The sequence below is a fragment of the Ranitomeya variabilis genome, chromosome 5 (genome assembly GCF_051348905.1).
Source record: "Ranitomeya variabilis isolate aRanVar5 chromosome 5, aRanVar5.hap1, whole genome shotgun sequence".
NCBI lineage: Eukaryota > Metazoa > Chordata > Amphibia > Anura > Dendrobatidae > Ranitomeya > Ranitomeya variabilis.
In genome coordinates, this window is record NC_135236.1 from 358,112,925 (window position 1) to 358,139,518 (window position 26,594).

General features: G+C 42.8%; 1 protein-coding gene across 4 annotated transcripts in view; it reads right to left on the reverse strand.

Moving 5' to 3' along the window:
• Positions 1-26,594, reverse strand: part of BRD1 (bromodomain containing 1) — a 94,381-nt gene that overhangs the window by 23,335 nt on the left and 44,452 nt on the right. For 3 of the 4 annotated variants that reach the window (XM_077264862.1, XM_077264863.1, XM_077264861.1), the window contains exon 8: positions 15,781-16,275. The exons of the other annotated variant lie outside the window; for it this stretch is intronic. In XM_077264862.1, coding sequence (XP_077120977.1) covers positions 15,781-16,275 — 495 coding nt within the window. The remainder of the gene's footprint in view (positions 1-15,780; positions 16,276-26,594) is intronic. 4 annotated transcript variants of the gene reach the window in all.

The window sequence follows — 26,594 nt, forward strand, 5'->3', positions numbered from 1 at the left end:
CATAAAGTCAAATGGTGCCCTCTCCCTTCTAAGCCCTGCCATGCGCCCAAATAGTGGATTTCCCCCACATACGGGGTTATTGGCGTACTCAGGAGAAATTGCACAATAAATTGTGGTTCATTTTCTCCTGGGTATGTTAAACATGGGTATGTTAAAATAAAAAAAAATTGTTCCAAAGTAAATTTTTTGTGGAAAAAAAGTAAAAATGTTCATTTTCTCCCTTCAACACTGCTTTAGTTCGCGTGAAGCACTTGAAGGGTTAATAAACTTCTTGAATGTGGTTTTTGCGCACCTTGAGGGGTGCAGTTTTTAGAATGGTGTCACTTTTAGGTATTTTCTGTTATATTGACCCCCCCCAAACTAACTTCAAATGTGAGGTCGTCCATTCAAAAAAAAAAAAAAAAAAAAAAAAAAAAAATGGTTTTGCTGGAAAACTGAGAAATCGCTGGTCAACATTTAACCCTTATAACGTCCTAACAAAAAAAATGTTTCCTAAATTGTGCTGATGTAAAGTAGACATGTGGGAAATGTTATTAACTATTCTGTGTGACAACTGTCTGATTTAAGGTTTCAAAAATTAAAAAAGTTTGAAAAATGAAACATTTTTGCAAAATTTCCGGTTTTTTTTTTCCATAAATAAATGCAAGTTATATCGATGAAATTTTACAAGAAGTACAATGTCATGGAAAAAAAAACAAAATCTCCGAATCAGTGGGATCTGTTGAAGTGTTCCAGAGCTATAACCACAAAGTGACAGTGGTTGGAATTGTAAAAATTGAGTTGGCTCTGTCACTAAGAGGCTAAATAGTTTGTATCCTATAGGATAGCGCAAAACTTATTGTTGGAGGTCTGGGGATCCCACCAGTTTTGAGAATGGGGTTCCACACAATGAATAAATTGGAGATGAAGCATGCCCACCTCTGCTCTACTCACACTAAGACAGTCAGAAATAGCTGATCACCTTCTCTACCATACCTCCCCAATACGCTCTTCCAAGGAACTCTGGCAGTGGGATCAACCATCCTAAGCAGTCTAGTGATCTGATTTCTTATTCCAGAGAAATCCATCTTTTTGTTATGGATGAAGGAGTTGTTACCACTTCCCCGACATGGCCAATATCTGCTTTTTTGTTTTTCGTTTTTACTCCAATCCTTCCAAGAGCCATACATTTTTTTCTTTTGATGAAAGAGGTTTGAGGACTTGTTTTTGGTGGGACGAGTTGTACTTTTCGGTTGATGGAGTTGTGTGAAGGAATGTGTGTGTGTCCCATTCACTCTGTCCATCTATCCCCCACCCCCTGAAGATGGCTGGACCATGATTGTAAATACCCACCTGTACTTTGTATCTCCCCCACCTCATTGTAGGCTGCTTTCACACTAGAGTCGGCAAGGGGCCGTCGCTATGCGTCGTGAAAGTGATGCCCGATGTGGGCAGCGGAAGCAGTCTTACGACGCTTCCGCTGCCCCATTGTAAGGTCCGGGGAGGAGGGGGCGGAGTTTCGGCCACACATGCGCGGTCGAAAATGGTGGACACGACGAGCAAAAAACGTTACATGCAACTTTTTTTTGTGCCGACGGTCCGCCGAAACACGTGGCCATACGTCGCTAATGTAAATCTATGGGGAAAAAACGCATCCTGCAGACAACTTTACAGGATGCGGTTTTTTCTCCTAAACGACGCATTGCGACGTACAGCCAACAACGCAAGTGTGAAAGTAGCCATAGATTGTAAGCTCTCACGAGCAGGGTCGTCTCATTTTGCTTTAATTATTGTATTGTTAACGCTGTTACTTATAACTGTTTGAAACTGTTAAACTGTAAAGCGCTTAGGAATATCTTGGCGCTATATAAATAAATATTATTATTATTTTTTGAGCCAAGACTGTTTTTATTCATACCATTTTGTGGTAGGTGACATTTTGATGACATAACTTCTTTTGGAATTGCGGCGGCAAAAAAAAATGTAATTTTACCAACTAGGAGGATTATTTTTATATTTTCATAGAATAGACTTTTCTGGATGCATCGATATCACACGAGTATTTTTATTATTATTATCCTTATACTTAATGGGGGCAAAGGACAGTGACTTTTTTCACATTTTTCACTATTTATTAGTACCCTTAGGGGACTTGAACCTGTGATTGTCCGATTGCTTCTATTATATATTGCAATATCACAGTATTGCTGCATAAAGGGAAAAATCAGTGTGTCCTTTCAAGACCTCCACATACCAGGTTTCTAGGGAGGTCCGTAATAACTGGTGCAGAGGTCTTCAACAGCTGATGGGCGCAGAGAATGGAATGAGGAGGCCCCCATGCCAGCGCACGGTTAATGACGCTGTCAAACTTTTGACAGTGGCATTTAACTGGTTAACAATTACAGAGGAAGCTCAAAGTGGAAAAATAGTCAATGACCGCCAATTCTTCTTTTTACTGACCAGAGATATAAGAGAATAACATCACCATACAGGTGACAATCCAGCAGCTGTCAGCTGTACACTATAGCTGACAACTTGCTGCATCAGCCACGATCAGTGTTGACACCGTCCATATCTGTTTAACCCCTTAGATGCTGTAAATTATGACTATATCATAAATGGTTGACAGATTGTGGGGGTTTCCCCTTTATCCTCATTGGTACCCTAAGATCATGAGTGTGTGGTCCTAGTGTTTGAAATGGCAATTCACGGCCAAATAACGGCCTTAAGAGTCTCCTGGCTGTTGTAACCTGTTCAGAAGTTAGTGACATTTAGGTGGTAAAAATACACTTTTCCATTCCAGTCATGTCACACTGAAAATCACCAGGAGGGTTAATGAACAGACAGCAGTTTTTAATATGTCGAGGGGGTGCGGTTTTTAACCCCTTCACCGCCTGAGCTTTTTCCGTTTTTGTTTTTTTTTTCCCCATTTTCGTTTTTCGCTCCCCTCCTTCCCAGAGCCATAACTTTTTAATTTTTTCGTCAATATGGCCATGTGAAGGCTTTGTTTTTTGCGGGACGAGTTGTACTTTTGAACGATACCACTGGTTTTACCATGCCGTGTAACAGAAAACGGGAAAAAAATTCCAAGTGCGATGAAATTGGAAAAAAAAGTGCAATCTCACACTTGTTTTTTGTTTGGCTTTTTTGCTAGGTTCACCAAATGCTAAAACTATCCTGCCATGATGATTCTCCAGGTCGTTACGAGTTCATAGACACCAAACATGTCTAGGTTCTCTTATATCCAAGTGGTAAAAATAAATTCCAAAGTTGGCTAAAAAAAAAAACAAAAATTGCGCCATTTTCCGATAACGGTAGCGTCTCTAATTTTTGTGATCTGGGGTCGGGTGAGGGCTTATTTTTTGCGTGCCAAGCTGGCATTTTTAATGATACCATTTTGGTGCAGATACGTTCTTTTGATCGCCCGTTATTGCATTTTAATGCAATGTTGCGGCGACCAAAAAAAAAACGTAATTTTGGCGTTTTGATTTTTTTTCTCGCTACGCCATTTGGCGATCAGGTTAATCCTTTGCTTTTTTGCGATTCTGAACGCGGTGATACCAAATACGTGTAGGTTTGATTTTTTGTTTTATTTTGATTGGGGCGAAAGGGGGGGGTGATTTGAACTTTTATATATTTATTTTTTTAATATTTTTAAACACTTTTTTTAATTTTGGCATGCTTCAATAGCCTCCATAGGAAGCTAGAAGCATGCACAACTCGATCGCCTCTGCTACATAGAGGTGAAGCACAGATCACCTCTATGTAGCAGAAATGCAGGGTTGCTTTGAACGCTGAACACAGGGTGGCGCTCAAAGCAATCGGCCATCAACAACTATAGAGGTCTCAAGGAGACCTCTGGTTGTTATGGCAATGCACCGATGACCCCTGATCATGTGACGTGGTCAGCAGTGCGAGTACTCCCGGCCGCGAGCTCTAGTTAAATGCCGCTGTCAGCGCTTGACAGCGGCATTTAACTAGTCAATGGGTGCAGGTGGATCGTGATTCCGCTCGCGCTCATTGCGCACATGTCAGCTGTACAAAACAGCTGACATGTCACGGCTTTGAGGTGGGCTCACCACTGGAGCCCACCTCAAAGCGAGGGTTCTGCCAGCTGACGTACTATTCCGACAGCTGGCAGAAAGGGGTTAAAATGGTATCACTTTGGGGGAGAATTCCAATATATAGGGCCCCTAAAGTCACTTCAAACCTGGATACCTCCTTAAAAATGTGTGTTGAAAAATTGCTGCTACATTTTTAAACCTCCTAAAATGCTAACGAAATAAAATAACATTTTACAAATGGTGCTGATGTAAAGCAGACGTGAGGGAAATGCTATGTATTAATGTTTTTCTGTGGTATGACTATCTGGACTAAAGGGAGAATCGGTCACCTACTTTTTCGTATATAAGCTTCGGCCACCACAATTAGGGGCTTATCTAAAGCATTCTGTAATGCTGTAGATAAGCCAAAGTCCACCAATCCCCCCCCCCCCCCCCGCTCCCCCCAAGACCTGCCGCCGGATATAACCTGAAAGATAAGAAAAACAAGTTAGATTATACTCACCCGGGGGGGCGCCTCCCATCTTCATACGATGACGTTCTCTTCTTTGCTTCCTGACGTGGCTTCGGTGCAGGCATAATTCTCTGCCCTGTTGAGGGCAGAGCAATGTACTGCAGTGCGCAGGCGCCGGGCAGATCAGTACGCCTCTGCAGGAGCCGCAACAGAAGCAAGGAGGATGATGACATCGTATGAAGATGGGAGGCGCTGGACCGCGACGCCCATCGGATCGGACCGCACCCAGGTGAGTATAATCTAACTTGCTTTTCTTATCTTTCAGGTTACATTGGGGGCTTATCTAGAGCATATACAAAAAAGTAGGTGACAGTACACAGCAGGGGCACATTTATATTATCTCAGCACAGGAACATTTTATGTAAACACATTCAATTGTGGAAATTATTCTTCTTCCAAGATCTATCGATTAAAAATCTGTTCATGAGAAAATCTCTTTAAGCCCATCTGGGCAACAAGTGCCCAGGTTGACAATCCAGAACTCCTCACGTGGTAAGCAGGCGTTTCCTAGTGCCTCCACCTCAGTTTATAATGGAAAGAGACAACACTGCAAAGATGTAGTCTGTCACTGATTTTGGTGAAAGACGCGTCTAGACGCAAGTGAGAATTCATTACAGTGCTAAAATCGGAAAAATGTTCAGAAACCGGCACTTGTAATCTTCTACAGGTACAGCTGACTTCCATTTTTTTTTAAAAAAACAACATACAGTATTATGATGTAGTCTACATTAAGAGAATTACAATTCATGACTTAATTCTAAAGTTTTGCGACTCATTAGGATTAGTAAAATGTCAAGTGACGTATACATGTTGACATGTTCATCTGTCTGTTCCACTTTTGAAGAAGACCTCACAGTCCAATCAAGTTCTATGTGGTTTACTAGAATTAATTAGGGAAAGGATGCGGCTTATGGATTTCCCCCCTTTGGCCACAACGGAACAGGCTGAATGAAATAGAGACAATAATGTCCTCGTATAGTATTGGAAGCAATCTACGGAGAATGGATTTAATCTGAATTGCAGCGAACGGACGGGTTTTGAGGTTTAGGAATGTTTATTATGAAAAGGGATAATTTGATCATCTCGATTTTTTTCTACTAGCCATGTCAGCAGCAGAGTATAAGAACGCAGGTAGCGTTCAAAACGCGTCCAGAGTTCTCTCACACCCGTTATCCCCAGCTCACACCTATGCTAAGGTGCATGAAGTACTTGCCATGTTTAAAAAAAAAAAAAAAACTGTAGATTTTATGGACTGCATGCAGATGGCTCTCCCCCTTCCTTGCAAGCCATATTTAACCTCTTCAAAACCTTGGGATTTTCAGCTATTGTGTTTTCGCTCCCCTTCTTCCCAGAGCCATAACATTTTTAGGTTTCCATCAGTATGGCCGTATGAGGGCTTGTTTTTTGAGGGACGAGTTGTACTTTTTAACGACACCTTTGATTATACCATATAGTGTACTGGAAAACAGGAAAACAAAAATTCCAAGTGCTGTGAAATTTCAATAAAAGTGCAATTCCATACCAAAATGTGTTTTGTTTTGTTTTTTTAATTATTTTGAATGGGGTAAAAGCAGGGTGATTTGAACTTTTTTTAAAAACTTCTTTTTTCACCCATTTCAATAGTCTCCTTATGAGACTTGAAGCTGCAATAATCAACAGGCGCTTCTCACAAAATTAGAATATCAAGAAGTTAATATATTTTGAGTTCTTCAACACAAAGTGAAACTTATTATATAGAGTCATTACAAACAGAGTGATCCATTTCAAGTGTTTATTTCTGTTAATATTGATGTCGTGCGACGGTTGCGTTGTGTTTTGGTGCACCGCCGCCACAAAAAAAGTTACATGTAACTTTTGTGCGTCGAGACCGCCATTTTCGACCGCGCATGTGCGGCCAAAACTCCGCTCCCTCCTCCCCGGACCTTGCAATGGGGCAGCGGAAGAATCGCAAGACTGTTTCCGCTGCCCACGTCGGGCATTTTTTTCACAGTATGCATCGGTACGTCGGGCCGACGCAGCGCGACGGCCCCATACTGACGCTAGTGTGAAAGCCGCCTTAGTCTGTTTCAGTAGGCTCCACAATCATGGGGAAGACTACCGACTTGACAGATGTCCAGAAGGCAGTCATTGACACTCCACAAGGAGGGTAAACCACAAAAGGTCATTGCTAAAGTAGCTGGCTGTTCACAGAGTGCTGTATCCAAGCATATTAATGGAAAGCTGAGTGGAAGAAAAAAGTGTGGTAGGAAAAGGTGCACAAGCAACTGAGATAATCCTTTCAAGGCTGCAGTTAAGAAAAGGTCATTCATAAATTTGGGGGAGATTCACAAGGAGGGGACTGCAGCTGGAGTCATTGCTTCAGGAGCCACCACACACAGACATCCAGTACATGGGCTACAAATGTCACATTCCAAGACACTTATGACCAGTAGACAACGCCAGAAGCGTCTTACCAGGGCCAAGGAGAAAAAGAACTGGACTGTTGCTCAGTGGTCCAAGGTGTTTTCAGATGAAAGTAAATTCCAAAGTAAAGGTTCCAGAGTCTGGAGGAAGAGTGGAGAGGCACACAATCCAAGCTGCTTGAGGTCTTGTGTGAAGAATCCACAATCAGTGATGGTTTGGTGAGCCATGTCTCCTGCTGGTGTAAGTCCACTGTGTTTTATCAAGACCAAAGTCACGCAGCCATCTGTCAAGACAATTTTAGAGTACTTCATGCTTCCTTCTGCCGACAAGCTTTTTGGAGATGGAAATTTCTTTCTCCAGCAGGTCTTGGCATGTGTCCACACTGCCAATAGTACCAATGCCTGGTTTAAAAACAACAGTATCACTGTGCTTGATTGGCCAGCAAACTCACCTGACCTTAACCCCATAGAGAATCTATAGGGTATTGTCATGAGGAAGAGGAGAGCCACCAAACCCAATAATGCAGACGAGCTGAAGGCGGCTATCAAAGCAACCTGGGCTTCCATAACACCTCAGCAGTGCCACTGGCTGATCGCCTCCATGACATGCCACACTGATGAAAAAGAAACCCCAACCAAGTATTGAGTGCATTTACTGAACATACATTTCAGTAGGCCAACATTTCGGATTTTAAAATCATTTTTCAAGCTGGAGTTATAAAATATTCTAATTTACTGAGATGACTTGAGTTTCCACTGGCTGGAAGCCATAATCAACATTAACAGAAATAAACAAATGAAATAGATCACGGTTTGTAATGACTATATAATATACAAGATTCACTTTTTTGTATTGAAGAACTGAAATAAATTAACTTTTTGATGATATTCTAATTTTGTAAAAAAAACACCTGTATGTATAGCATAGGAAATCTGCAATGAAAGGCACAGGGGTCTTCTGAAGATCCTGGCTGTCATGCCAACCCATCGGCGCCCCGCGATCATGAGACCAGGGCGACGTTTGTGACACACTTCCAGTAAGCACTAATTAAATGCAGATGTCAAATTGACAGTGGCATTCAACATGGTAACAGCCATGGGTGGTTCAGCTGTCATGTGCCTGAAAAGCTAGGGGCTCAAAGTCGTAGACTGCATCAATAAGGAGGCAGGCGAAGTTTGACGTACGTTATAGGTAATGTGCTAAAATCCAAGGGGAATAACACCTCTTAATTTAGTTTAGGAATTGGATAATTCATTACAAAGTCTATCATTATCGCTGCAGTTCCTTTTAACTCCCCCCAACATTATAGTTTTTATAGTATTCATGGGATAACTACTAAATGCATGAAAAATAGCATTGCCATGCAAAGGTATAGATTAAGTGGATAAAATTATTAAATTATTAATACCTTTCAGGTGAAGATCCAAAAACAAAATGTGCGTGGGATCAAAATTAAAAACAGAGATTACAACGATTATTGAGATGCTGCATGAATTATGGTATGACAGACACATCCCCCTCCAGACGGCATATCATCGATGTATCTGCCATACCAGAACATAGATAAAAACGGTAATTAGTCTTACCGGTAATTGTATTTCCAGGAATCCATCCTGACAGCACCATTGGAGGACGTCCTTCTTACCCTCAGTGGGACAAGAACAACAAGTGGTTAAAAGGACCCTCCCCACTCCACCCACCAGTGATTTTCTAAGTACCACATCTGGATGGATGCAAAAAGAGAGTTTATTAACAGTCATATACCAATGTTACATCACATTAGTCAATAGTATAAACTTGCAGTGGGAGGGAACTAGTAGTGCTGTCAGGATGGATTCCTGGAAATACAATTACCGGTAAGACTAATTACCGTTTTCCAGTTCACCATCCTGACAGCACCATTGGAGGAATACCAAAGGATGTTAAACTAGGGTGGGACTACTGCATGTAGTAATACTTTTCTACCAAAAGCTAACTGATCTGATGAGACATCTAATTTATAGTGTCTAGCAAAGGTAGAAAGACTGGTCCAAGTCGCCGCCCTACAAATTTGCTCAGCTGAGGCTCCCCCCCCCTTTCTCCGCCCATGATGTAGAGATAGCTCGGGTTGAATGGGCTCTAAGAATATCCGGGGGATCTTTCCCTTGGTCTGTATATGCTAGGTTTATCATGGTTTTGATCCACCTAGCAATGGTTGATTTTGCTGCCTTACAACCTCTATTTGGACCCCCGTACTGTATGAACAAGTTAGTGTCTCGTCTCCAACCTTCTGTCTCCCCCAGGTATTTTAGAACAGTCTCCCTAACGTCAAGGTTATGGTAGACCCCTTCCTTTGTGTTTCTAGGGTGTTGGCAGAATGAGGGAAGGATTATCTCCTGATTTATATTTGTTGAGGACACTACTTTGGGAAGGAAGGCTGGGTTAAGTCTTAAGACTATCCTGTCGTCAAAGATCTGAAGATATGGGTCCTGAGTGGAAAGAGCCTGCATCTCCCCCAATCTCTTAGCTGACGTGATGGCAATCAGAAAGGCAGTTTTAAAGGAGAGATTGGCTATGCCCATATCTTATGATAACAAGAACGGGGTTTTACACAGGGTATTAACGACCAGGTTAAGGTCCCAAGGAGGAGTTGATTTTCTCACAAGTGGTCTCATTCTTTGCGTGGCCCTGGAAAATCTTGCTATCCAAGGATGGGAGGCTAGTGGCGTATCAAAAAGACAATAAGCGCTGCAATTTGTACTTTTAAAGTACTACGCCGGAGACCCTTCTCAAAACCAAGTTGCAGGAAGTCGAGAATTCTGGGAATGTCAGGTTTTGAAGTATCCACAGAAACCTCTTCCAGAAAGGAACAATACCGCTTCCAGATTTTGTTATAAATTGCTGAAGTCACCGGCTTTCTGCTTGCCTGGAGTGTAGTAATGACTTCTTCTGACAGGCCTCTGGATCTTAGGGTTCGCCGTTCAGGATCCAAGCAGGCAGGTGAAGAGAGTCTGGGTCTTTGTGGAATACCGGCACCTGTAGTAGAAGGTCCTGCCTGTTCAGTAACAAGATTGGTCTCTCTGTTGACATTCTGGATAGTAGAGAGAACCAGCTCCTTTTTGGCCAAAAAGGAACCACCAGGATTACGGTTGCTCTCTCGTCTCGTATCTTCCTGAGTGTCTTCGTTATCAGAGGAAGAGGCAGGAATGCGTACAGGAGACCTTCTCCCCAATACTGAGACAAGGCGTCTACTGCAGTGGCTCCGTCTAGAGGATTGAGAGAGAAAAATGCTCTGGCCTTTGTATTTGACCTGGTGGCAAAAAGATCCACCTGAGGTGTTCCCCATTTCTGGCATAGACTGCTGAATACTTCTGGGTTCAGTTCCCATTCTCCGGGATGTACAGACATTCTGTTCAAGAAGTCTGCTACTTGATTCTTGGCGCCTTCCAGGTGAACTGCCGAGATGGATTTGACAGATTTCTCCGCCCATCTGAAGATCTGGTCTGCTAGGTGTTGCAGCGGTGGATGTTTTGAACCTCCTTGGTGTCTTAGAAATGCCACTGCTGTGACATTGTCAGTCAGTATCCTTACGTGTCTGCCCCTGACCTGTGACTGGGCCTGGTATAACACATTCCAGATCGCATATAGCTCCCTGAAGTTTGACGACCTTGCGGCAATCTGGGGAGTCCATTCTCCCTGGTAGTATGTCCTTTCTATATGACCGCCCCATCTGAATTGACTGGCGTCTGTGGTAACGGTAACACAGGGATCGAGGGATCCATGGAACTCCCTCTTTTAGGTTTTTCGGTGTGGTCCACCAGGTTAGGGATCTCTTAACTGATGGAGACACAATCATCTTCTTGTCTAGGGAACTGTTTCCTGTTCCAAGATTTCAAAATCTCTCTGTAATCCCCGTGAGTGGAATTGGCTCCATTTCACACAGGGTATGCATGCCGTCAAAGCCCAGAATCCTCATTGCCTCTCTTATGGAAGGGTTACTTCTCCTGAATTGATGTATGTGCCTGATCAAGGCCTCCTGTGTCTTCTGGTAAAAAAAGATGTTCTGACATTGGAGTCCAATATGACCGCCAAAAATGTCATTCTGGAATCTGGGACCAGGCAAGATTTCTTCCAATTCACAATCCACCCCAGATCCTGTAGGATGGAAAGTGTGAAGCTGCAGTCTATTCTGAGAAGTTTCTCTGATCTCACCATTATCAGAAAGTCGTCCAGATATGGCACTATGGTCACATTCTGGTTACTTAGATAGGCCACAACTTCTGACATCAGTTTGGTGAATATCCTGGGCACCGAAGCAAGCCCGAAGGGGAGACATTTGAACTGGAAGTGATACAATATTCCCTTGCTCATTAGGGCAAATCTCAGACATTTTTGGTAGGCAGTGTGCATTGGGACATGGTAGTATGCACTGCTTAGATCTAAGGTGCACATCATGTCCTTGTCTATGAGAGGCGTTGTGGACTTTATAGATTCCATCCTGAATCTTTCGTACCGGACCCACGTGATTAGGGGTCTTAAATTTATGATCGTTCGGGAATCCCCTGACTTTTTTTTATTGAAAATAAATGGGAGTAATGGCCCTTGCCTCTTTCTGAGATGGGTACTGGGACTATTGCATCTAACTCTATCAACTCCTGGATGTTTGTCCACAGAGGAGTCTGAGAGCGGACAGGGTCGGGTTACAACAAATCTTTCTGGGGGACTGCTGGAGAACTCTATCTTGTACCCCTGAGCAATTACCTGCAGAATCCAAGGATTTTGGGATACTTTCTGCCAACCCCCTAGAAATTTTTGTAACCGACCACCCAACTTGATGTCATTTATTTGGCTTTCCTGTAAATGCACTTGGGAAGATGGAGTCTCTACCCTTTCCACCCTTGGGATAAGACCACCTCCCAGTCTTCCCTTTCCCCCTGTAGTCTGTCTTCTGACTAGGTTGGGATCTACGAAAGGGCTGGTACTTTTTTGTATTTTCCTCAGGGAACCCCTTCTTTTTATCTGAGGCTTTTTCTAGGATGTCATCTAGAATAGGCCCAAATACTTTATTCCCTGAGAATGGGATTCCGCACAATTTATTTTTTGATTGGATATCCCCCGACCAGGTCTTTAGCCAGATGGCTCTTCTGGCCGCGTTGGATAAGGACTCGCTTCTGGCAGCAAAGCGTACAGATTCTGCAGAAGCGTCTGCCATAAAGCCTGTTGCAAGCTTAAGTAACGGTAGGGATTTGAGAATAACATCTCTGGAAGTCTTAGCTTTGAGATGTTCCTCCAAATCATCTATCCATAGATGCATTGACAGGGCTACCGATGTTGCAGCTATATTGGCCCGTATTATTGCTGTGGAGGACTCCCCAAGTTCTCCTGAGCAGTCCATCTGCTTTGCGATCCACAGGATCCTTTAAAGCGGAGGAGTCCTCAAATGGAATTGAGGTCTTCACCACTTTTGCCAACGGAACATCAATCTTGGGAACTTCATCCCACACTTTAATGTCCTCTGGATTATAAGGCAAACGGAGTCTGAAATCTCTGGGCACTACTAGTCTCTTCTCCGCTTCCTGCCATTCTTCCAGAATCATGGAACGGATGTGGTTGTTGACTGGAAAAACCTTTGTGACCTGGGCATGTAATCCGCCAAACATTTCATCCTGGATCGAGGTCTCCTCTGGTGTGTCCTGTAACTGCATGGTGTTACGAACTGCATAAAGAAGCTCATCTGTATCTGCCGCCGAGAAGAGATATCTCTTCCCTCTGCCCAACGATCCGTCTCTTTCCTCCTGGTCTGAATCCTCCGAAATCTCTCCTTCGGAAGAGGGACTAGACTCTTGGCCTTTTCCGTGAGGTCTGTGGTTCTGACTGGCTTGTCTGGGGAAGACTCAAGCTTGAGATGGATGCCTGAACCTCTTGACGAATCATTGTCCTCATACTGGTTAATAATGCAGTCTGTTCATCACCCACAATTTTAGATGTGCACGACTTGCATAGTGGCTTCCGCCAATTTTCCGGAAATTTAGCAGCACATATTGTGCATTTATTTTTCCCTGATTTCTTCCTTTCAGATGTGGGGATAGGAGGCTCTGCCTAGGATAGATAGAAATACATAGTACACCTTGTAGATAGCGACGTAGGGGGAGGGGTGAGCATTGTGGTATGGCTTAGTATAGCCTACTCACGTGCCCCTGAAGCTGGTCAGTCCCCTCAGGTCTGGCAGTTTCCTCCATAGTGAGGACAAATTACCATATAGCCGTGTACTCCTTTGTCAGGGTGGCCGGCGGCATAAAGACCCCCATAAGGCGTTTATATAGGTTTTACCTGGTTGATCCTGCCCTCCTTACCGCCGCTGCGGTTTACCGTGCTGCTTTGCCTTGAGGCCGGCGCCATTCTCCCATGCTGCCGCGACCAGAAGTGACGCGGCCGCTGGACCCGGAAGCCACCTGGAAGCTGATGGGGAACACTGCGGCCGCACGCTGGAAGCGGCCGCCGCAGTCACCACCGGCAGAAGCGCCTGGACAGAGAGCCCCCTGAGCGGAGGAGACGGACCCGACCCCAGGAGCAGCGCTACACTGGGGAGGCTAAGGGACCCCCCATAGCAGGTATCAGCCGCAGATAACTTGCGGCAGGGAAGGGAAAGGCTGGGCCCCCCGATCCCCACCATCTGCACAGCACCGTCGGAGGAAAAGCTTGCCTTTCCTATCCACAGTGGGACAGGAAAACCACTGGTGGGTGGAGTGGGGAGGGTCCTTTTAACCGCTTGTTGTTTCCTGTCCCACTGAGGGTAAGAAGGACGTCCTCCAATGGTGCTGTCAGGATGGTGAAATGGAAAATGGGTTGTCAGGAACATACAAATAATTCTCCCAAAAGGACATCACTAGTTTTAGCCAATGATGGTTCACTTTCTTTTTGGGATCTTCAACTGAATGGTGTTAATGATAAAATTATTACAGCCACTTTTTCCAAACCTTTGTCTGATAAGACTATTCTTCATGCATCTAGTAGTCATCCCAAGCATACTACAAAGGCTATACTGGTGGGGGAATTTACAAGAATTAAAAGGAACCACAAAGATAATTATAGGCTTTCTAATGAATAATCCAATTTCAAAACTAAAATTAGCAAAGAGGGGTTACTCCACATTGGATTTTACATAGGGCTGCTGACATGGTTAGCAGAAAAAAAAATTAGATGATCTCCTTATCTTTTTTCATAATAATCATCAAAACCTGTTCTTACAGTGCAATTCAGATTAAATCCATTCTCCATAGATTGCTACCAATACTCTACGAAGACACTATTCTCTCTACTCTGCTTCATTCAGCCTGGTCAGTTGTAGCCAAATGGGGCGAAATCCAAAAGCAGTATCCTTTTCCTTATTTATTTAAAGGGTACCTGTCACTCAAAAAAATCGATGATGAGCTGCGGCCACTGGCATCAGGGGCTTATCTACAGCATTCTGTAATGCTGTAGATAAGCCCCCGATGTATCCTGAAAGATGAGGAAAAGAGGTTAGATTATACTCACCCAGGGGCGGTCAAGCAAAGTACTGCAGTGCGCAGGCGCCGGGCCTCGCTGACCTTTCCCAGCGCCTGCGCACTGCAGTACTTTGCTCTGCCCTCAACAGGGCAGACAAAGTACGCCTGTGCCGGAGCTGCGGCGTGAAGACAAGAAGAAGACGTCATCGTAAGAAGATAGGAGGCCCCGAACCGGATCGCGACGCCCATCGGACCAGAACCGCAGCAGAACCACCTGTGGGTGAGTATAATATAACCTTTTTTTTTCTCATCTATCAGGATACATCGGGGGCTTATCTACAGCATTACAGAATGCTGTAGATAAGCCCCTGATGCCGGTGGCCGCAGCTCATCTTCGATTTTTGGGGTGACAGGTTCCCTTTAATTCTAGTAAACCACATAGAACTTGGTTGGACTGTGAGGGTTTCTTCAAATGTGGTACAGACAGATGAACTTGTCAACATGTATATGTCACTTGACTTCAGTACCATAATTCATTAATTGTAATTTTCGAACTTTGGAGGAAAAAGGTGAGTCTTCTAATCCAAAAAAAACGGTAATCTTTGGGGGCAGATTCTCATATAGATCAGTGTCTAGCCCAAAGATCTTAACAGCTCATTTGCATATAAGTAAAACACGGACTCCACTAGAATAAGACATCAGATCGCAGATATCAAGGTATCAATTTGTTCCAACTTTCTGTGACCTACATTTTCCTATGGATGGCTTAGGAAGGTTGTCCTACTGACCGATTCCCTTTAACTCACTTCTCCAGCAAAACAGACCTTGTAAAAGAAACTTGAAAACTATTCTTTACTACACAACTCCAGTGTGATTTTTGTAGATTGTGATACCTGGAAGCAAAGGTCTATATTTCTGATGTAGTGGTCTGTTATTAATTAAGGTCATGTTTATTGTGCTTGTGGTCTATAATGCGTGTGCATATTATATAGTCAACCCCCTCTGGATTTCATATGTACAGCACCATAAAGTTAACAGCGCATTACACGTTAAAGAATTGATGAGGATGTACCAAAGTATATTACATGCAGATGTAAAATAAACAGGGAAAAGCTACAGAAAGATGCCATATTTCATGCACAAAGGATGCAGCTTTAATCAGCATGTTAGGGGGCAAGAGATGGGAAAAATTTCAGTAAATTGCTTGTCAAATGAGCAGGTAACAACATAGTTAAAATGTTAATGACATCAAGAACATAAAAGGAAAACTACAGAAATCTTATGCTCTGCATTGGTCTATAGCATCCATGATAATAAAACTTAAATGATTATTGGAGAAGTAAATGAATGTATTTACCTGAATCCAAGCGCTTTATGGGGGACTCGTCGTCATGTTCCGAGTCTCCACACGAGCTCCTTGACCTTTTTCTTGGCTGCAGCAGTGTTTCCAACCTTGGAAGGACTACAGACAAAAAGGTTTTGGGCCCTAGCTGTGGTGAAGTTGGCTGGGTTTCATTGTTCTTTGCCGGCTTTTGGGGGCTTACACTTTTTGATTTGCGGAAGAGAATGGATGTACGTCTGTTTACATCAGCTGAGGACTCCGCTACTTCACAATCTGTGGAATCACTTAGATTACTGTCCTTAAGTAAATGTTCTGAATTGTGTCCATTTACCATTTCATCCTGAACAGTAGTGCTATGTAATTCATTATCAAATGTGACTCTTTTGTATAGTTTACTCTGCTCTGGATTGAGTTCTATTGGTTTGAGGGTTGGTGGTTCTGAATTAGTCTCCGAGTTTGACGGTAGAGGTAATGCATCAGATGGTTCAAGTTTAGGGGGAGATTTATCTCCTGAAAAATTATAAATAAAGTGCCATTTTTGAAAACTGTATGAAATGATAAACGTTCTCTATGATACAAATCTAATCTAATAAACTTAAGGCTCACTTAAAACAGTTAACAAATTGTACAGAAAACAGTAAAACACTTAACACTACTGGACTGATAATCGATATATATATATAAAAACACAAGGCACAACCAAAATTGGAGCAAAACCAGAGTATGCTTACAGGTTTTTCAATTTAGTCAAACATAAAAATGGAATTTTAATTTAATTTTTACTTGTGAATAAACCCGCCATCTAGAAGTCATACTACACCAAATAGAAACAGTAAGTCACCATCTGATGAATAGGCTGTCAGATAAGGTGATGTACTGGTGGGATGAAACATACAGGCAGGAACGTTCCTATGATAGCAAGCAATAGCGTATGGCTAGGATAAGAGTTGTGAGAAGGCCACATATTCTCAGAATGAGGGGAGAGCAGCACAGGCAGTCATTTTCTGCATGGCAGGTCTGTTCCAGATCCTTGCATAGGACGTGCTCGAGAACACAGCAGAGTCTCCCAATTCAGGTAGATGGTAAGGACTGCTACCAAATGATATGACATCACTTTCTATTACAGGAAAACCTCCAAGGTAGAGTCCCAAAAAAGGAATTCAGAAGAAGGTTAACACCCAATGGACTGAACTACAAAGAACTAATAAGTCACTGATGAGTGTAGTGCGTAGTAATGGTGATTATGAACTTCATGAGGTCCTCCAAGCCAAAGTTTTTATTGACCTTTCCATAAGGATATGTCATCAATATCCGATTGGTGGGGTTCCGAGACACGGCACGATCAACGAATGGCACTGTGCAAGATCTACATCTGACCACTGTCAGAACTGCAGCTTATCAGTGCCGGTGTAAATGGGAATGGGATATTGATAACCTATCCTGAGGCTAGAGCAATAACGTACTTTGCCTGAAGAACCCCTTTAAAAGTAAAGGCTGCCGTATGAGAAAAATAATACATGCCATGCTACTCACAGTGATGGTTTCTGAAGACACATGCAGTTAGCCCTGATTACGATGTAATTACCATTACCATTTTACACCTTGAGAGGGCATCTTGTGGATACAGTTACATTCTGTAGTACTATTGCAGTAGGTAACCACAGGCCACTAGCTGTTATAGTGGTTGTCCGATACTAGGACAGCTTCTCATTCTCCACGCTCAGCCCCAGATAAAAAAAAAAAAAAAAGCTTATACTCACCTCCCGTGCCGACGCGGTTCCTGCAGTGTCAGCACTCGCGGTCTCGGGGCTCTCGCGCAGTTACAGATGTCCAATCAGCGCTGACATCACTGTCTCTGCCTTCAGACAAACTGCACATGAAGCGGAGGTCCAGGCTGCAGTTGATATCGGACTTCCTCTTTATGTTCAATTTTTCTGAAGGCGGGGTACAGTAACATCAGCGCTGATTGGGTATCACGTGTCATGAACCGAACGAGACCGCAAGTGGTGACAACATAGGAACGGCACCAAAGTAGAATATAAGCTATTTTTAATTTTAATCGGGGCCAAGTGTGGGGAATGAGAAAGGGTTGAATGAGTGATGGATAAACCCTTCATGAGGGTTGTAAGCAATTTAACTGAAATCGCTCTCATGACATTTCCCCATTAGAACAGTCACTTTTTCATACAATTTCGAAGTTGAAATGTTAAGTTGAGAAACTATTTGCATCAATTTTAAGTTCTTAATTTTTCTGTTTTTACTATACTTATCTGTTCTATAAAGAAGCCAGCAGAATTCTGACTTGAAGTTAATCTCTATTCTGCCATTTAGTATGCAACTGAAGAGTTGTAAATGTGTAACATTCATTTATGCTCCCGTTGTCTGGTAACTGGAATCCAGAACTGGGAACGTACGTTTTCAAACAGAAAAGTGCAATTATTAACAGGTACAAAATAAGTAAAGCAAACAACTTAAAAAGGGATTTAAAGGGAACCTGTCAGCAGGATTGTGCACAGTAACCTACAGTGTCGTTATACTGAATAAAATGATACCTTGGTTGATGAAATCCATCTTGTGGTTGTTGTTTAATCTTTACTTTCAGTTTTGAGTACATGATATGCTCGTGCTTCGGGGCGGCCTGTGGAAGGGGGGGGCCTTTATATGGTGCTCTGATTATAAATTCATAATGCAGACTGCTGACAGGTCACTGATCCCTCACTGACCTGACCCCTAGTTTACATACTGAATATATGTACATACTGCAAAAAAACCCTTCTGCAGGCAGGTGCCGGCCGTGGCATCTGCACTGCAGCATAATCGCATGTCTAGAGGCCTAGTAATAACTGTTCTTTATGTTATTGAGCAAGTACAAAAAAAAAAAAAATCAATATGAAAATGGTGCCCACTGTGCCTGCGCAGTAGCAGCTATAGGTGTGTATAAAGATCCAATAGCTGCTATTGAGCAGGGAGCGCCATCTTGTTGGAGAAGAAAAAAAATTTACACCTCCAAGATGGTGCCGCCTGCGCAATTTTTTTTTGCACTCTCTCAATATCAAGAACAGTTATTACTAGGACACTAAACATGCGATTATACTGGAGTAGCCACGGAAGGCACCTGCCTGCAGAAGGGTTATTTTTGCAGTATGTACATATATTCATTATGTAAACTAGGGGGCAGGTCAGTGAGGGATCAGTGACCTGTCAGCAGTATGCATTAGGAATACCTAATCTGAGCACCACATGAAGACCCTCCACAGGCCGCTCCAGGGAACGGGCATACCATTAACTCAAAACTGAAAATAAAGGTTAAGAAACAACCACAAGATGGATTTCATCAACCAAGACCTCAATATAATCAGTATAACGGCGCCGACCTGACACTGTGTGTAGGTTACTGCGCACAATCCTGCTGACAGGTTCCCTTTAAATAAGAGATACAGTCCCAAGCTGTTACAGCTGCTGCTCAATCTGCACTGAGTGGTGACGGACGCCAGGCCTCTAACTGAAAGCTGGAGGATGTTGGGAGGAATAAATTTCTACCTAGTAGCCAGGTATTCAGTGCGGTAGACGAACAGATTTAGGCTACTTTTACATTAGCGTTGTTGGCTGTACGTTGCAATGCGTCGTTTAGGAGAAAAAACGCATCCTGCAAAGTTGTCTGCAGGATGTGTTTTTTCCCCCCATAGAATAACATTAGCGACGCATTGCGACGTATGGCCACACGTCGCAACCGTCATGCGACGGTCGCGTCGTGTTTTGGCAGACTGTCGGCACAAAAAAAGTTACATGTAACGTTTATTTGTGCGTCGAGACCGCCATTTTCGACCGCGAATGCGCGGCCGAAACTCCGTCCGCTCCTCCCCAGCACCTTACAATAGGGCAGCGGAAGCGTCGCAAGACTGCTTCCGCTGCCCAAGTCGGGCATTATTTTCACAACGCACGTCGGGCCGACGCTAGTGTGAAAGCAGCCCTAGAAAGCTATCTGCAGGTTAATAGTGTTTTTTGACTCGACAGGTTCCCTCTAAAGAGGATCTTACACCAGGTTGAGCATGTTAATCTGGCTGCATCAATGTAAAGTAGTAGGTGCAGAACTGAACTAAATATTTTTATTTTTTAATTCCTGCTATAGTTCAATGGGGTCTTACTATATTTGTCTCTAGTAGTGTGTACTTATCCCCTGCATGAGGCTGACCAATCATAAGCATGCAGCAACATAGAGGATATAAAAAAAAAAAAAAAAAAGCACTACTTTCTTCTCACCGATCCCTGCAGCTACCAGGGCTGTGGAGTCAGAGTCGTGGAGTCGGAAGAAATGTACCGACTCCAGCTTTAAAAAAAATGTATTAATATTTCATAATTGAACTTTCATATGAATTTATAAATCTTACTCAAATATATATGTTCTATCAAACTATGAACAACAGTGATAAGCAGTTCTGCTGGAGATAGAAACATTTCGGTTCCCTGAAAAATGCACACAGGAAAATTGCACACATGAAAATTCCCCACACGGAAAATTCCCCACACGGAAAATTCCCCACACGGAAAATTCCCCACATGGAAAATTGTCAATTACAGCATCACAAAAGTTTCAGATCTATGATATTTCAGGTGCAAGGTGAGGATGTTCACATAATATGTGATCAACTTGTGATTTACAGTTGACCTAGTGCAAAACTGCAAAAATGATGATCTGTGATTTGCAGCAGTCTGTCATTCTCAGCACTAGATATATCTAGTCTGCTCTCTTCTCTCACTGATTCTGCCTTACTCCTCCCACCAGCCCAGAGCAGCAGCACATGCAGAACCAGCAGCAGTGTGATCCAGAGGAGCCATCACTGCTATCGGTACCCACAAAAGAATCACTGCTGCTGGCAGAGATATTTGGTCCTGGAAGCCCAGAAGGCACAGCAGAAAGGAGAGATTCTGTCACTTGTACCACTTTGTGTTCTTGCTGAGAATGTATGATATGCTTTTGCAGTGGAGTCCGATGGGCCCCAGTGCGAAATTTGACCCTCCCCCCCCACACACACACATTGGTCAGATGTATGGGCCCCTGTAGTGTTCTAAATTCTATAAACACGTATGAATTGCCCCCCTCCCCCTTCATTATGTAGTAATGTCCCCCATACTGGTACATATGCCCATCATCCTGGTGAATATGTCTGCATCCTGGTATATATGTCCTAATGCTGGTGATGTACAGTACAATGTAAATCAATGTGAAAAAAAAAAGCTGTGCACATGGTGCAGAAAAATCTGCGCAGAAATGCTGCAGATTTCAAAGAAGTGCATGTCACTTCTTTTGTGCGTTTCCGCAGCGTTTCTGCACCCCTCCATTAATAGAAATCTGCAGTGGTAAAATCTGCACAAAAAACGCATAAAAAACGCACCTGTGGATTCTGCCAGGAGATGCAGATTTAGTGCAGAAAATTCTGCACCACATTTCCTACGTGTGCACATAGCCTAGGATTGGGGACCACGTAAACCAGGATAGGGACATATATACCAGAAAGGGGGCATAAATACCAGGATGGAGATCATGTGGACCATACATACTAGGATGGGGACCATATATACCAGCATTAGGACATATATACCAGGATGCAGACATATTCACCAGGATGATGGGCATATATACCAGTATGGGGGACATTACTACATAATGAAGGGGGGGGGGGCAATTCATACGTCTTTATAGAATTTAGAACACTACAGGGGCCCATACATCTGACGAAAGTGTGTGTGTGTGGGGGGGAAGGGCCAAATTTTGCACTGGGGCCCATCGGACTCCACTGCAAAAGCATATCATACATTTACAGCAAGAACACAAAGTGGTACAAGTGACAGAATCTCACCTTTCTGCTGTGCCTTCTGGGCTTCCAGGACCAAATATCTCTGCCAGCAGCAGTGATTCTTTTGTGGGCACTGATAGCAGTGATGGCTCCTCTGGATCACACTGCTGCTGGTTCTGCATGTGCTGCTGTTCTTGGCTGGTGGGAGGAGTAAGGCAGAATCAGTGAGAGAAGAGAGCAGACTAGATCTATCTATTGCTGATAATGACAGACTGCTGCAAACCACAGATCATCATTTTGCAGTTTTGCACTAGGTCAACTGTAAATCACAAGTTGATCACATATGTGAACATCCTCACCTTGCACCTGAAATATCATAGATCTGAAACTTTTGTGATGCTGTAATTGACAATTTTCCGTGTGGGCAATTATCCGTGTGGGCAATTATCCGTGTGGGCAATTTTCCGTGTGGGCAATTTTCCGTGTGGGCAATTTTCTGGTCACCAAACATTTCTTACTTCTTGTGTGTCACTGTTCTCCACTGACCTTATCTAATCTTATACTTGGTTAACCTCATGCTGCCCCAACCCCCCTATTTACAATGTATGAAACTGAAAGTGAAAATGTGTTGCAAATTCTTAGTAGTAAAGCTCCTCCTCTAGACTAGATGTTTACTAGGTGTGCGTCTTCCAAGCATCTCACAGCTGCTACTCAGAAGAGGAAGACTGTAAGAAGTATTATCCTTTCAACAAACTTTGCATCAGTTAACTGTGAGTACATGAGGAATAACTATTACTGACAACTATATCAGTTGTACGACCTGGCAATAACTTTGTACAATTGTTTTTAGGAAAAACAATTGTCATTTGGATAGTGAATGCAGAATTAAAAACCTAAGAATGTCAAAGAAGCGTCACATTAAATCAGCTGTATTTGAACATTTCACCATCACTCAAGATAGAAAACATTATGTGTGTCAGTGTATGACAAATGATCCAGACGAAAACAAATGCCGTGAAGCCAAGATCAGTGCATATTCAGGCAAAGATAAAAATGCTCCTACCAGAGCTTCTAATCTAAAGAGACATTTACAGCGCTTTCATCCAGAAGTACTGAAAGCAGTGGATGAGAAAGACTGCATCCAAACCAATGAACCAGTGCCCAGCTCTTCCAGCCAAACAAAGGAGCAAAGAACTTTGTAGCCATCAGTTGCAAGATATTTTGTCAGTGACAAAGTTACTGTGACAATGACAGTAGATACATTTAAAAAAGATCATAGAGCTTGCTGTAAAGGATAGTGTGCCTATTTCATTATTTTCACGACCAGCTTTTATGTGTCTGAATGGGAAAATTGCCCGCAAGCTTGGTGTTTCTCTGGAGAGAGAGAGTATTAGAAAATTAGTAAATCGAAGAAGCTTTTAAACAAAAGGAAGAACTTAAAAAAAACTCTCAAGGGACGCTTTGTTTCTTAAAATGGATGCCTGCACACGTCACAGAGTGAACTATTTTGCCATCAATGTCCGATTTGTTTGTGACAAAAATGAAATAGTTACCAAGACATTGGCAGTAAAAGACACCAAAGCTCATCACACCAGTGAGTTTCTCCAGGTCTTGGTGGAAAAGGTTCTGCAAGACTATGAACTTAAAAAAGAGCAAGTTCTTTCTGTCGTAACTGACAATGCTTCAAATATGCTAAGTACTATTAAGCTAATGAATGAGGGTAATGATGGTGACCACCAGCTAGAATAACATTCTGGGTCCACAGACACAGAAATGTTTGAAATAGAGGAACACAGTATTGTAACTGAGGAGCAAACTGAAGTTGCTTCAGATGAACAGCAACATGATAGTTTAGATGATCTTGTTGAAACTGTCAAAACGTTCTTTCATTCATCACATGCGCTGTGTTGTGGATACGCTACAGCTGGCTATAAGAGACAGTCTGCAAGGACATGCCGCTGCACTGATTGGCAAGGTGAGAAAATTGGCTACTGTTGCCAGAACCCCTAAAGTTGACTCAATTTTGAAGAGACGAGCTGGAAAAGGGGCAATTATTGATCAAGCCACACGATGGGGCAGTACTAACTTAATGATTCAGCGCTTGGTTGAACTGAAAACCTCTCTCGTAGACATGGCTAACCCTCAACTGACGCTAAATGAAAGTCAGTGGAATCAGGTGACTGAGCTGGAAAAATAGCTAGAGCACCCATTTACAGTGACTAAAAAATTACAAGCAGAGGACTTAACTCCAGGTATTTTCTTAAAGGAGTGGAAGAACCTGATGTTTCGCCTGTCCCAAAGAGGAGGGTTAATTGCAAGTGGCATTGCTACATCAATGAAACGGAGAGAGGAGCTACTATTACAAAATAACATTCTTTTGGCAGCTGTTTATGTAGACCCAATGCATCAGATTCTTCTAGATGATCAACAGCTAACTAAAGGAAAAGAAGCTCTGTTTGAAATAGCAGTAAGGATGAAAGGGTTGCAGAACAGTCAGGAGGAACAAGAAGAATTTGGTCGTCCTGCCACATCTTCACCCTCATCAACTGATGAAGAATTTAATTTAGAAAAATCACGACAAACACACTGGCGCTACTGGAGAAACGGCCCAAGTGCTGCAGGTATTTAGGCAGATCTGTGCACACTCTGCCAAAAGAACAAGCAAACCAATTTAGGATATAGAATAAATACCGCGCCACAAGGGTTTAAAAAGTATTTTCTAATTGGTACATAGGTTAGTCACCGGTTCGCCTTTTACAAAGCAATTACTGCACGATATGGCAAATATAATAAGCTAGTGTCTAGTCACCTGTCGACTGACACTATCCCCACCTTTAATTAAAATACACCGCAATCAGTGTGTACAACATATATACCTGTTAGGGTAAGTAACTGATGAATCACATACCGTAATGGTCTAGCTAGTGATGTTGCGAGATGGCTCGTAGTAGGTGTACCACCAGGTGCATGCGACAATTCGCGAGAATGGACAGGAAGTCAGTTGGTGAGGATGGTCCTCTATATGATGGCGGTCAGGTAGGCGCACACTGGTTACCACATATCCAACCAGAGGACCTGGTGCCAGTGGACAGTACAGAGCCAGGAACCGTCCCGGCCGGAGGCGATCCTGGTTGTACTGAAAAAAATGGCCGCCGCTGCCAGGCAGCGTGTGACGTCACAGGCCTACGGAGTCTCACTAGAGCAAAAAGCAAACCGACGCGTTTCGGAGTGTAACGCACTCCTTCCTCAGGGTTACCGCCCCCAAATGACTGGCTCCATATGTATGACTACACAACAGGCACCCTGCTGCGTGCTCTGTTAACCATGTGCATACCTCCACCCACCATACTACGCCATCATTGTATGTACATTAAACTCATAACCAACTGCAATCACGATATTGTGGCTAGTACATTTACTCCCCGTTACTGCAACATCTCATAGGAACACTTTGTTAATAAAATATTTAAAAGCTCTGCAGAATAATTTGCTTGTCTACCGCTAGAGGGTGCACCTCAATTAAGTAAATTTAAATGACAATGAAACAGGAATGCCATATATTACATATCCAAATCTAAAATACGTATTACACGTAGTCAATTTTTATTATACAATAATTAAAACTAATAAAACAAGTCTATACTAGTTAATTGATTCCAAAATATAACAATATAGAACAGAACAAGAAGAATAAAGAAAGAATAAAAATAAATATAAAAGTACCCTAAACCGGTTTATGAATACACGGCTGTGTTCTGCTCCATAACAGGCCGGTACCATGATATTAGTTAAAATGCGTACAGTTCCAACTCACAGTTTAGTCCCTTAGGATATAAACTGTTTAGAGTGAAGATCCATTGGGATTCAAGTCGCAACATTTTCCTGAGAAAATCCCCACCCCTTATATCTGGACGTACAATTTGAATGCCGCAGAAGGATGTGTCTCTTAGGGATTGCCCATGTTTCTCCCTATAATGGCAAGAGAGTGGATGTCCTACAAACCCCTTCTGTATATTTTTAAAATGTTCCCTAATCCGTACTTTTAGTTGACGTTTAGTGCGTCCAACTTACAACTTCTTACATGGGCATTGGATTAAATAAATAACCCCAGCGGTATGACATGATATACAATCCTCAATTGTGAATTGCTTAATTGCATTTGAGTCCAGGAATGTTAATTGTCTTGTTTTCTTAAAAGCGGTGTGCATACAGCCGTAGCACCCTTTACATGGTAAAAAACCCTTCCTAGAGTAATTAGACACTACTAACTCCCCTGCTTTATTTGCGAGGACCATTCGTGTAGTAGGGGCTATGAGGTGTCCTAAGGATTGACCTTTACGATTTATAAATCTAGGATTGCTTGGAAGATACTCCCCTATCACTTTATCCTTCTGTAGGACCGACCAGTGCTTACGCACAATACTGGTGAATTTATTATGTCCACTGTGAAACTGGGTTATAAATGGCAGCTCAAGGATCTGCTGCTGTATATTTGCCGTCACTACTTCAGGGGTAGTATTAGATTTCTGTAATCAGACATCCCTCGGTAGTGAGGCCACTTCCTCCCGTACTTCTTCCAGCATTTGCTTAGAGTATCCTTTATCTAGGAACTGTTGGGTTAGATAATTCGACTCCTCATTATAATCACCCAGATTCGAACAGTTTCTTCGTACCCTGGTATATTGGCTTTTAGGTATGTTTTGTAGCCAAACCGGTAAATGACAACTTGTCATATGGATAAAACTATTGGAGTCTACCTCTTTATGGTAGCACTTAGTGTGAAGCTGACTGTTCTCTACAAAAATCTTCAGGTCTAGGAAATTCACACTGGTTGTACTTCTAGTTGGTGTGAACTCCAGGCCATATTGGTTAATATTTAGACCTGAAATGAAGACACCTAAATCCTCCTGAGTACCTTCCCATATGAAGAGAACATCGTCGATAAAACGACGCCAGATCACTAATCCTGGGTACAGCTGTCCTTCCTTATTGATATATGTATTCTCCCAGTTAGCGACATAAATATTCGCATAA